The sequence below is a fragment of the Panthera pardus genome, unplaced genomic scaffold, assembly GCF_024362965.1.
Source record: "Panthera pardus isolate Hobbes unplaced genomic scaffold, ASM2436296v1 HiC_scaffold_25, whole genome shotgun sequence".
In the NCBI taxonomy this organism is placed as follows: Eukaryota; Metazoa; Chordata; class Mammalia; order Carnivora; family Felidae; genus Panthera; species Panthera pardus.
In genome coordinates, this window is record NW_026526821.1 from 4,973,388 (window position 1) to 4,985,657 (window position 12,270).

The 12,270-nt window shown below is 47.1% G+C and overlaps 1 protein-coding gene across 1 annotated transcript in view; it reads right to left on the reverse strand.

The window, feature by feature from the left end:
* Positions 1 to 12,270, reverse strand: part of VAPB (VAMP associated protein B and C) — a 57,951-nt gene that overhangs the window by 19,220 nt on the left and 26,461 nt on the right. The window contains exon 2 of the mRNA XM_053890104.1: positions 9,869 to 10,021. Within this exon, the coding sequence (XP_053746079.1) occupies positions 9,869 to 10,021 (153 nt within the window). The remainder of the gene's footprint in view (positions 1 to 9,868; positions 10,022 to 12,270) is intronic.

Sequence of the window (12,270 nt, forward strand, 5' to 3'; positions counted from 1 at the left end):
CCCAGGAAAGCGGCCGTACAGCTGTTGGGTCGTGAGCGGAGCTAGGACTTTGTCACGGAACGCCACTTACTCGAAAGAACAACCGACAGAAAAACCACGGCCACGCAGACCTGGCTGGACGGCAGACATCGTCTCGAAAACGAAGTGCGCCTGTCCCTTCAAGAAAACGACTTTTAATAGTTGGCGCCAACGAGAAAATCCAAGCTTTGTACCAAAGATGAGACTCTTGGAAAGCTGGTATCTGCCATCAAGAGCTCAGTTTCCCAAACACTTCAAGACTTTTCTGATGAGATCGGCAATTTTTTGACGCTGTGTCATGAAGTCTGTCAGCATTTGGAAGATCTGCGTGACTCCGCTGATATTCAGTATTCAGAAGCCCATTCCAAGTGCAAGGAGAGACCAACACATTTCAGTGAAACAAAGTTCAAGTAGCTCACGGACATGGCTTCCGATTCCACACTACACCAAACTTGAAGAAAAGTGCCCCTTGTCAAGTTTTGGTGTAGTATTAGAAGTACAATGTCCAGAATTATCTGGAAAGGCTGCTGAAGATACTCCTCCCTTCCTGAACCACAGATGTGTGTAGAGTGGTTTCTCTTCACATACATTCACCAGAACAACACGCTGTAACACACTAACTGCAAAAGCAGATGGGAGAGTTCAGCCCGTCCTCTACCGAGCCAGACATGAAGGAGAGTTACAAAACATGCCAAATAATGCCAGGCTTTTCGCTAAATTTTTGAAGTTATTTTTCACTGAATATGTCACTCTTAGCGTGTAAGTGACTCGCTGATGTTATTAAATGAATGAGTACGCTTAAAACGTCTCACTTCAACGTATAATATGATAAATACCGATACAACCCACAAATGAAAAAGTTCTTTGGGTCTTCAGTTCCCAGGAGTATAAAAGAGTCTTGAGACCAAAAGGCTGAGTGCTAGTATTCTACACAAGCTGCCTCACGTGCCCCTCCAGCAGGAAAATGATCTGGCTAAATCATTCAAGTGAGGCACCGGCAGCTTTGTGTCGTGCCTCTTGGGAGAAAGTGCGGTTTAAAAGAGAGAAGCAACCCGGGCGCCTGGCTGGCTCAGCGGGCGGAGCGTGCGAGTCCTGACCTCCAGGTTGTGAGTTCGAGCCCCAGGCTGGGTGTAGAGATTGCTTACAAGTAAGTACATAAAAGAGAAAGTCACTTCCCACACACCGAGCCGTGAGCTCCAGCATGTACCCAGGCCTTGGGTGGAGACGGGAGCGCCCACGCGAGCACACCCACCACGGGAAGGGGTCCGGGGCCCCCCGTGCTCCGCTAACCAAACCTCCTCGCGGCTGCTCGCTCCACCCCCGCAGAAGGGTGCGGAGATCCCCCGCCACCCTCAGACGTCACAGACGTCACCAGCACAACCTCAGGCCTAGAGAACATCCCGCCTCCCGAGCCGCCGCGGTGCGGTCTGAAAGAAGCTCTACAAGGTATCCCTGACGTTCGGACCCGAGTTCAACACGAACGTGACGACAAGAGCAGCGGGGACGGGCGGTAAGCAAATCGCCTCGAAAGAGCACAGGGAGACAGCCGCAGGCGGCAGGCCAGATGACCCCTCCGAAGGGCGGGACTCGTGAAATGGAAACACGCGTGCCCCACGCGCTAGCGAGGCCGGCGAGCTGAAAACGTGACACCGTGAGTGAAAACCACGGCCTGCTGGCGGGCCTCCAGGAGACTCGGGGTCCAAGCGGCGCTCAGCCCCTCCCCCCCGGCAACGGTCCCCCTTCCACCTGCCACCGACCAGCTCTCCTTTCCTCGCGGGCTCGCGATCAGCAGCTGGAGAGGACAGCAAGTGTCCACCCAGACCTCCAGAAGCTTCGTAAACCCTCGCTGTGCCCAGAACGCACAGCCTGTCCACCGCTGCCCCCAACTCACGCCAGAAAGTCTGTATTTCTCAGCTACCACCATGTCCTGCCCAGTTCAGTTTGCTACTCCTTATTAGCTGGAACTTTATGAGAACATGACAGAATAAATGTTGTTAATCGTTTGTTCTTTCAGCTCCATACATGCAAATGGTGACAGAAATTATGTACTTTTTTCCGTGACAGGCTATAAAAGAGCTTCCCATTAAGTTAATTTATTTCACTTGAATATCGGAGACACTGATGATAAAACCCTCTTAAACGAACCATCTATCCTACTTTTAAAATGTATGTGCTGATACTACATTAAAAAGAAGCCGGTTACCAGGAGACCGCTCACCATTCACCAACATTAACGCTTTATGAAACAATGTCGGCCGTGTCACAGATGGCAAAAGCAGGGTCCTGCTAGGAAAGGGCCTTCGGGGGTCATAAAAGAGAGGGTCAGTAAGATCAGACCTTCTTCAGAAGAGAAGAAATGCAGAATATATGCCACTTACCACACACACCCCTCAGAGAAGTGACGAGCTGACTGAGCACAGGACAAAAGCTTCCCAGGAGAAGCCAGGCAAGTTACACATTCACTTTCGTCCGCATCGCGGTGCGAACAGAGCAAGCGAATGAAAGTCTTGCAAGCACCACGGCACACGCTTTATTATTTTTTAATCTCAGAATCTTTTCTTTTTTCTTTTTTACTTTAGAGAGAGAAGAGTGCAAGCGGGGAAGAGGGGCAGAGACGGACAGAAAGAGAGAAGAGAGAGAGAGAGAGAGAGAGAGAGAGAGAATGAATGAATCCCAAGCAGGCTCCATCGTCACTGCGATCATGACCTGACCTGATACCAAGAGTCAGACGCTCAACCGCCTAAGCCACCCAGGCACCCCTGACCTCATCATCCTACCATCAAGATGTCTCTCTCCTCATTTATGTGACCAAATCTCAGCTCAGGCCTCCACGGACATCTAGATTTCTCCACCTAAGAGATCTTCTCCCTTCCTCCCAGTTTCTCTTCCAAATCAAGTCACCCTGCACAGCCCCTATAACCCTACAAATGTAGTCTCCCCCCTACACACCCTACTCACCCTCACCATATTCCTCAGAGCAAAACCCTCCTACAGAACAACCCTCTCTCCCAAGTAAGAGACAAGCAGTTCAACTCCTCCCGGTCTCCTCAGATTTCCTGGTCTGAACCCACAACATGGGTGCACGTGTGTTGGCCATGTGCCCACACCCACACAGGGTGCTCTGTCATGACCCCAGCCTCTTCTTATCACGTTGGCCGCACCTGGCATGTCTCTCTGGGTCTTCCTGCCCTACTCACACCTCAATATACCAACCTGCCAGGGCTGAACCCACTAATCTGACTTGGCCATGAGGGGGTCTCAAGGTTCAGCATACATCAGAATCACCTGGAGTTCTTGTTACAACACAGGTGGCAGGACCCCACCTCCAGAGCTTCTGATTCAACGGACCTGGGGTGGGGCCGCGAATCCAACATAGTACTGATTCTGTTTCCAACATGGTACTGATTCTGCCGGCCCAGGGACCACACCCCAAGAACGCATGTTCGATACATCGCCTAACATTGGGGCTGCCACCAGAATGCTATCTCACACCCTCATTCTTATTTGGGAACCTTATTCTACCAGTGGACATTGTTGACATGAAGATGCCTAAGCTCCTTCCCATGCGTCTGCCCTTCTACCCAATTAGACCGGGAGCAGGACTCCCTGTTCTGGTGTCTCACGCTCCGGGTGTGCACCTTCTTCCCTTGCAACATTCAAAGCACACCTGAATCACGTTCCCTCTAGAAACTTCACTGGGGCAGCACAAAGAGAGAAAGCCCTTTTCAACCCTCAACCGTCTGGCTTCCCTTCTCTCCTACCTCCCGGAGCCAGTCACCCTCGTACCCATGGGTTGGGACATAGTTCCCAATCTCCCCATCGCCTCTCCTTCTCCCTCTCTCCCTCCTTTCGTATCACCTGTACACAAACTAGGCTATTCTCTCCCAAACCGCATTTGTGACGTAGTAAAGTGGTCACCGCTCTGCTTTTCTAAGCTAATCAGAAACAAGTCAGAGCTCACGATCAGCTTAAGAGACTTAAGCACCCTTATCATGAGTAAATGTATCCTTCTGTTAGGATTCTCAAAGTCTTGAAACCATAACTGCTTTCTGGGACTCTGCCTATCCACAGATAGGATGGAACTATTGATGGAACTAGGAATCTAGCAGATAAATAATTTTATCCATTTATAAATAAGTTAACACTGAATTGTCTCTGTGTTCTCTACAGGATTTTCCAATTCAGCACAGCGCATCTCAGATAACAAACTCCCATTGTCTCGTTAATTTATTTGTGCAGAGACTAGTACAAATGTACCTCGGCGTCACTAGAAGATGAGATGTGTCAGATGCAGGCACTGGCCAAAACACAGGGCTCGTTCACTCTTTTTTACAAATATCCTTTAAAATACACATGGTTTTACAAACGCCAACATACTTTCCTGTCTCCTATAATACTTTACGATGGAATACAACATAGCCTTTTCGTGATTCCTCTGGGGATTATGAACACCCATTATATACAATCTGAGAAAGACCTACAAGGGCTCCTGAGATGGATTAACTGAAATACGGAGAACGGTCTGCCCTGAAGCTTAAGTGATCCCAGATCCCGGCTGTGGTTTCCAAATCCTCTCCCCCACTTGCTCTTTGTGGTATTCCCGTCCAGCCCTTCCCTGTGGCCACTTCCCAAAGCCCTCTGACCTCATTCCAGCCTGTGATGGGCTGAACACGAGGACAAGGCTAACGGCGAGTTTAAAGTAAGAGTAAACAAGAGAGTCGAGATGAGGCGCTCAGGGGTATAAATACCCAAGAAACTATCATGAGTAAAAAGAACGTTACTTTTGGCTGCTCATTAATTTTTGGCTCCTCAGTGACTCTGCAGAAAGCTGAAGCTGCCTTCCACGAAGTGAGGCAGACTCAGTGTCCCTGATAGGTCCTCTTGATCCTGCTCTTTGAAAATGTAAAGAACAAATAAATCGTGTCATACTCCTAAAAAGAGAAACACAGGATTCTTCTTAAGAAACTTAAATAGTACAGTAAACTTTGAAAAACAAATCTTAAAAAACATAATTAGGCTGAATTTTTGTTAATTTCCTTTTGTAAAACACCAGAATCTCTCATCTGGTGAAAAAGATTAAAGACATCTTTTAAGTATAAATGTGAGCTGTTCTTATCTGAGAGCAATAAACTTGGTTCATGAAAACCATTTATAAAAGAGTTCGCTTATCAGAGACTTCCAAAGCAAATGATCAAACGAAGAAGAATGCTGCTGTTAAGATGCCCAAACCCCCCAAATTTAGCTCCTACTATCAGCACTTGACAGATGAATGGCTGACTTCTCTCTCTAAGGGCAGTGCGCTTATATGCTGGTGCTAATCACCTAAAAGCCGCAGCCCAAGGTTGACGGGTCCAGGGCAAGCAAGCAGCTCCGTTAAACTGAGTCAGCAAAACCTTAAAAGGATTAATTATCAATGGCAATACTACCCAATTACATTAATTGACCAATGTTTCCATCCAAGAAGAGTTGCTGATATTCATTCTCTCTCCTTAGGATTTTACTGGAAGAACTTTATGCTTTAAAATGTGATTGAAATAAGTGCTGAAAAGGGCTGTATGTCAGGAGTGAATACTGCTCCTTAATTCTTTGAATTTTAATTTAAAATACAGATGCAGACACTAAATTTGTTTGTCTTTAATCCATTTTCAATTCCCAGGGTACACTTAGTAAAGTGTATCTGTACCTAAATATTGGTATCTTTAATGACTCTTTCCAACGCCCCCCCCCCCCCACCACAGATATTTTGCATTTCTAATTTGCTTGGTACAAAGGCAACCAATGTGCATAATTGAACTGCAAATGGAAGCATGCTCGCTACTTTAGTGGAATTAGAATTCAGTGAAGGTTATAAAAATATTAAACTTAATATCATATTACAGGAAGCATAAGTATTTTTGATGGGCCCATAATTTTACCACTTCACCTGCTGTATCCGCTGGCAAACATGCTTTGGAATATTAATGGAAAACTCCCTCATTATTAAACTGCAGTATGAAAAAAAAAAAATTCACAACCACTAACAGCTTACCACAAAGACATTTTCAGAAATTATCTCCCTTAAAAATATTTTCCCACCAGACAGTTCAGAAAATAGATTTAATTTTGTAAAGCTAGAACAAATGGGGAGACCCCCCACTGCTTCAAACAATTCATTAATTCAAAAAGTTCTATTTTCCTTGCATTTAAAATCTCAGGGGGGGAAAAAATCCAATCTCCTCTTCTGCAATCTCCATTTAAGTGTAGCTATTTTGCTGAGGTCCAGATCTGAATAATTCAAAACCATCTCCAGTAGACGGTGTGTGTCGAGGAGCGAGGGCCAGAACCACGGCCTTCGGGGCCAATTCACGCCAACAGAAAGCCCTCCGCACCCCTCACCTGCCACACTGCCTCGTCCAGCAGGCACAGATCCCAGAACGGGCCGCGAGAAGAATGGGCCGAGACGAGCATCTACAGAAAGGACAAAGAAGAGGACTCCCACCCTAGACCCAGGTGACCAGACCGCAAATCATCCCTTGGAGAAATCCACGCATTTGTTATGTGTGTTTCCAACACATTCCAGAACATTTGTCATGCCTGTTTCCAACCATTACTTTCCCACCTAGGTTTATAAAACAGAACTGTTATTTTTTCGGGACTCAATAAGTAATTTGCCATCTTCTGAAGACAATAACGTGATCGGTCAGAGTGCGGACTTCTGACGCGCAGCGTAAGCTCCCTTGAGTATCAAGCCTACCTGAAAGCCGAGAAGAGCTTCACGGGGTGTGTTGGGAAGACATCTGACAACTACAAAGTCTCGCCTCCTCCCCCGATACAACCCCGATTTGTGTGCCTTCAAAACCTCGCTCCCTCTGGCCAGCTACCTGGGTGGACATCCTCCTCCTCCTCCTCTTTCCTTCCCGCCCCACTCCCTCAAAGAATGATTTATAACCTTCCCTGAGAGCGCATCCCAAGAGTTTTCAGAAATGGGAGAGAAATCTTGCACTAGGCATGTCCTCTCCAGGCGTGCTGTGACACTCCGTGTGGTACAGGGCAATACTGGTAGTGATGTTTGAAGCTGATGTGATGACCACCTTTCTACAGACTGTATCTGAGATTTCACTAGAAGACAAATGCGTACCATAGAAAGAAAAAAACCACGTCTCTCTTCTGAAAATCAGAAAAACTCCATTGATTAATAAAATGTATGGAATGAATCTATTTCTAGAAAGGTATCATTCGAATAGGTACAATCCCCCTTCAACAAAAACCAGCCAGTTTTCGTCAAAACTAGGGGGAAGATGATGCCATCACACTCTCGCACCACGCAATCAGTTAACACAGCCCTGGGAAATACCCTGTGAGATAGATGCTACTCCTTCCGCTTTACAAATGAGAAAATGACCAGCTAGAGACAGGAGTGGAGCAGCCAAAGATCAGCCAACAGGTTAAACAGCACCACCACGCTTCCTGCTCAGGTTCCCAGCTCCCAAATCTAGTGAGCTTTGAGGAGAGCGGGTGGCACCAAGCCCGGCCACGCGCACACCTGGGGAAAAGGGAAGGCTGGCCTTTGGACACTCTGCGCTGCCTGTCTGCAGGTGTCTTTCTGGTCCTGAGGATGGTTCCTCTCCCAAAGGAGCCCAGAAACTCTAGGTACTCACCGAGGTGCCATCATATAGCTGCATTTTAAGAGGACCTCGGAGGAGCCCAGGGCTTTTCACATCAAGATACGAAGGTGTAATAGATGACACAACGGCCCCTCAACACATAAAACTGCAGCGAACGGCACAAGCCTCCTTTGCCAACTGGAGACGCCGACCCAGAAATGCAATGGCATCTGCTTTCACCCACGGGCACCTCAAGCACTGAATAAACACACACCGAACAAAAACAAGGGAGCCCTTTCTCGTGTGCGGACATCATCTTGATTCATCTAGGAGTAAGGCCTGCAGACACATGGGTATTTCAGGACTCAATAACGTCCCCCCAGATACATTCCATGTTGAGAACCCATGACGACGCCGTGGAGGCAGCTGCCTATCACAGAAGCGTCACTGCATCAGGAGCGAGGCTGGTTTCGAACACCAGCTGTGCCACTCACACCCACTCTCCATACCTTACCTTCTTGTGTGCAAGAGAAAGCCCACGACCACAGAATCTTGGGTTTTCCTTAAGCAGGTAATTATAAATCAAAACAAATGCCCAGGGTTATCACTCTAAAAAACATTCCTGTGATGGGGGAAGGAGGACTCTTTCTGAAATACACACACACACACACACACACACTCTTATATTTAATACTGGAAAGCACACCTACACTGTACAACCACCCGTTGAGGCTATTTTATTGAGAAACCATGTTGCTGCCCCCTTATTTACTGTGAAAATTGGTAATTCTCATCTACTGACAACCTGGCTCAAATCTGATATGGGCAAAGAAACGAAGAGGAAAAGAGTAAGTCAATAAAAAGGAATAAAAGATTTCAGCTACCCTTGATTTCAACAGACCAACCGAAACCATATGGATCCAAGGGGTACAGAAATGCCAACATCTCAGACCCCTTCCTTTCCCCAGCGTGCTCAAGTCCAGTCTGGGCTGCAGAGCCAGACAGAATGATCCACACCTTGGCTCTGTCCCTTGCTAGCTTCATGAGCCTACAGCCACTGGTCTCTTTCTCAGTACAAGGCAGGTAACGATGCATTCCTCACAGGGCAGACAACAGAAACTACGTGAGATAATGTGTGTGCTGGCCCAGCACAAAGGAGACCCTCGATAAAACCTGGCTCTCACCCTCCTGACTTCCTGGATAACAACCCAATTCAAGAGTCCAGACCAGGTCTTGCAGCCTCAGAGAGAAGCACACAGGGAGATAGCTGGCGCTGGAGCACCATAATGAGAAAGACCAAAGGATGTGGGGAATGAGGGTTTGCAGAAATGATCGGATAACGAAACACCTTATATCTTTCCAAAGAGGCGAATTGTTTTCTTTTAGGTATCAAATGAATAGCCAAATGCATCACAATCAAAATCTGTTGTGGAAAAAGCCAGTCAGGTACCCGTTTCAAACGAGCAGCAGCCTCTAATGATGCAGAAGCCTCGGTGACACGCAGTCTCCTGAAACGTACAGGATAACCACCCCCCGCCAGCCCCGCCGCAAAGACAGAAGGCACGCTGGATCCAGAAGTTGTGATGCGCTCACTGCAAGTTTATTCCATTCCTAAGAGACATTTACACTCAAATCCATCGCTCCCAAGTCCTTAATTCTCAACCCGGGCACTTCACCGGCATCTTTGCAGAAGTTGGACTTTGGAAAAGATACGCATCCTCAGACAGGAAAAGAAACACCCATCAGACACGCACAAAACTTACGCCCTTGAATATATTCCCGTCTCCTCGGCTCTCATCTCCCCGAGCTTTTCACAATCGGTAAAGTGCAGTTACCGATCATCGGGAATGACATGAGCCTAATGTCAGAAACCATTCGGCCTAAATAAGAAAATAACTCCATTTAGCGTTCTCCCACAAAGTAAAATTAAGTTTGTCGAGCCCTTTTTTATTTATTGCCGAAGGGCAGATTGAATTGCAAGGGAGTGGAGACCAAACTCATACTGAAGTAAAGTCCGAAGTTACCACTTTAATTCTGCTCTAACCACTGAGGCGCAGAAGGCTGTAAGCACGAAAGCAAAGAGGCGTTAATTGTGGAAAAACCAACAGGTGAGTGGGACCCACTAAGCTCTTCAATCAGAGGGTGGACGGTGGAGGGAGACGGCTATCGCCCGGTTTTGCTAGACCAAGGGCAAACTTTTAAGAACTCCCGCTGGCTTCAGGGGGACTTTTCAGGCCACCCTACTGGCCTCCGGCCTCAGGACTTACCAGATACATTAATCGAGGCCCCTGCATCGATGATCCCACTGTTGGGTCTCACACAGTACCTACGTGGTGCCGTGGTCTTCACTTTAAAACACACGTTTCGGTCTGTTGGGTTGCCAAGCTTCAGGTTGGTGGTGACGACATCGGTGAAGGGACCTGTGGGATGAGACAGAGCCACATTGGAGATCTTGTGAGGGAAGTTCAGAAGACTGACCGATTTATGCTGCGGGCTGGGAAGGGCTATGGAACGGGGCAAGGGAAGATTCAAGACCCCAAACCAGCTCACCCTCTTGGATGGGAGAAAGGAACTGAGGCCAACGCACCAGCAGGAGCATCTGAAATCCAGCACGTTGTCACCACGCCACCAGGCAACCTAGGGAAGCGTGCTAGCATCCAGGCTCTCCTTGAAATCACACAACGCTACGGTCACTGCAGCTTTACGGACGAGAAAACGGAGGCTCAGGAACGCGCATTTCCCGTCTAGGCGCTCAGGCCAGTTAGCGGTAAGTGGTCAGAATCCGGACGAGGCAGCCTGAATCCAAGGCCGGTTCTTAACCAACCTGTGTTAAATACTGATTTCCACGATAATAAGATGAACTCTAATGAGGAGAATGTGAAGGACCAGACTGGAGTCCAAAATGATTATCAAGGGCAGAGCGTGCCAAGGGTAGCAGATGTAGGAAAGACCGTGAGGTGTTAATGGTCCATAAACACAGAACCCCCTAACAATATGGTGTTGCTGCCAGGAAAGTTCACGGCATCTTAGGCTACAGCGAGTTCAGAGTCCTGCCAGGCAGCCCACACCTAAAACGTCACGTTCAGTTTATAACTACTCGGGCTACTGGGAAGATTGAAACAAAGCTCAGTGCCCTGAGGATATTCTCTATTATTATTATTTATTCATTTTCTACTTTATTAGATTTTTTAATTAAAAAAGTAAAACATGCTTCTTAAAACAAGACAAACAATAAAAGATGTATAAAGAGGAAGTTAATAAGCTTTCCCTTGTCCCCCGAGGTAACTAATATGGGAGATCTTTTCACATCATCTATGCTGATACAAACAGTACACACACACGTACAGAGAGGGGAACTACCAAAGGGGATCTTACCATTCACATGACTCTGAAGCCTGTTTTCTTCCCATTTACCACTCACCACTCCACCATGGACACCTGACCACTAGGTTTACTAAGGAGTCTAGTGGGAGGGTTGACTCCGACACCTCTTCGGTCCTTTTCAGCCCTTTTTTAAATTGCCACCTTTTCGCCATGTAAATGAAGGGTATCTTTGTGTTTTTTTCCAAGCAAGCTCTTGACTCCCATCTCTGTGCCTGCAGAGAAGTTAGGCGATGGGGTGGAAAGGTCTGTGTGCCCCTATGCTCGAAAACCAAGAAATACACAATGTTGGTCCATCTGTTCCCTACGGAGACCCGACCAAGACCTTGTGCCTTTAAAAATTCTCAGTGAGACTCTGAGCTCCTGAAGATTCAGGATGATACCTTACCAGTGTTCTCAATTCCAGAATACAGAATATGTTCTGCATTTCCAGGCACTGTGCCTGGCATCTAGTAAACGTCTCAGGGTCGTTATCTAGACAGACAAACAGAGAGACAGACAAGCAGGCAGGCGAGCATATCCACCAAGGAGAAAACTACCTGGTGGATAAGCGCTAGCAAAATTACAATCTCAGGCTGCTTTCTCTCCTTCGAAAGTGCTCAGGGTATAAAAAATCAATTCGATAGGGGCTTAACTTAAATATAAATTAAGAAATCAATAATGATGGAAAGGAAGAAAGAAAAAGGGACTCCATTCCAAAATCAAATAAACTACAGCCAGTTCTGCTATAAAGCTTATTTTGAAAACGTGAATTTGTTCCAATGTGATTGATGTGCATATTAGGGAGACAATCTGAGCATAAAACAAATTTCACATTTGCTTAGGCATGATTTTGTCTGCAAGAAATGCTATGCGAACACAGAAAACTGCAGCCAGCTGAACCAAGCTGCCTAGAAATACATAAAATACACCCCTACTTACACCTCGACCCCCTAGCAGCTACCTCAGTTCACCTGTGGGCTGGCAGCCACACCCACCCGAACCTGGTGTTACACCTGCCGTCCTTCCTCCACCCAACGAACAGCGACTCACGAACACCACGTCTTCCTACGGCTGCTTCCAGAGGCAAACTCCACGTCTCTTTCGAGGTGCAGTGCCATGTTTACTTAAGTATTAATGTGTTTCCCACCCATTTAATGTGTGAAAAACCATGTTACTTCACTTATTAGGTTCCGATCCGTGTGTGTGTGTGACCCACAAAGTTTTTGAATGCTGTGCACTCAACCTCACTTCCCTCTTGTGACCCGTGTCGTTTTTATCGTGCTACTTTATATAGCGCGGTGATTTT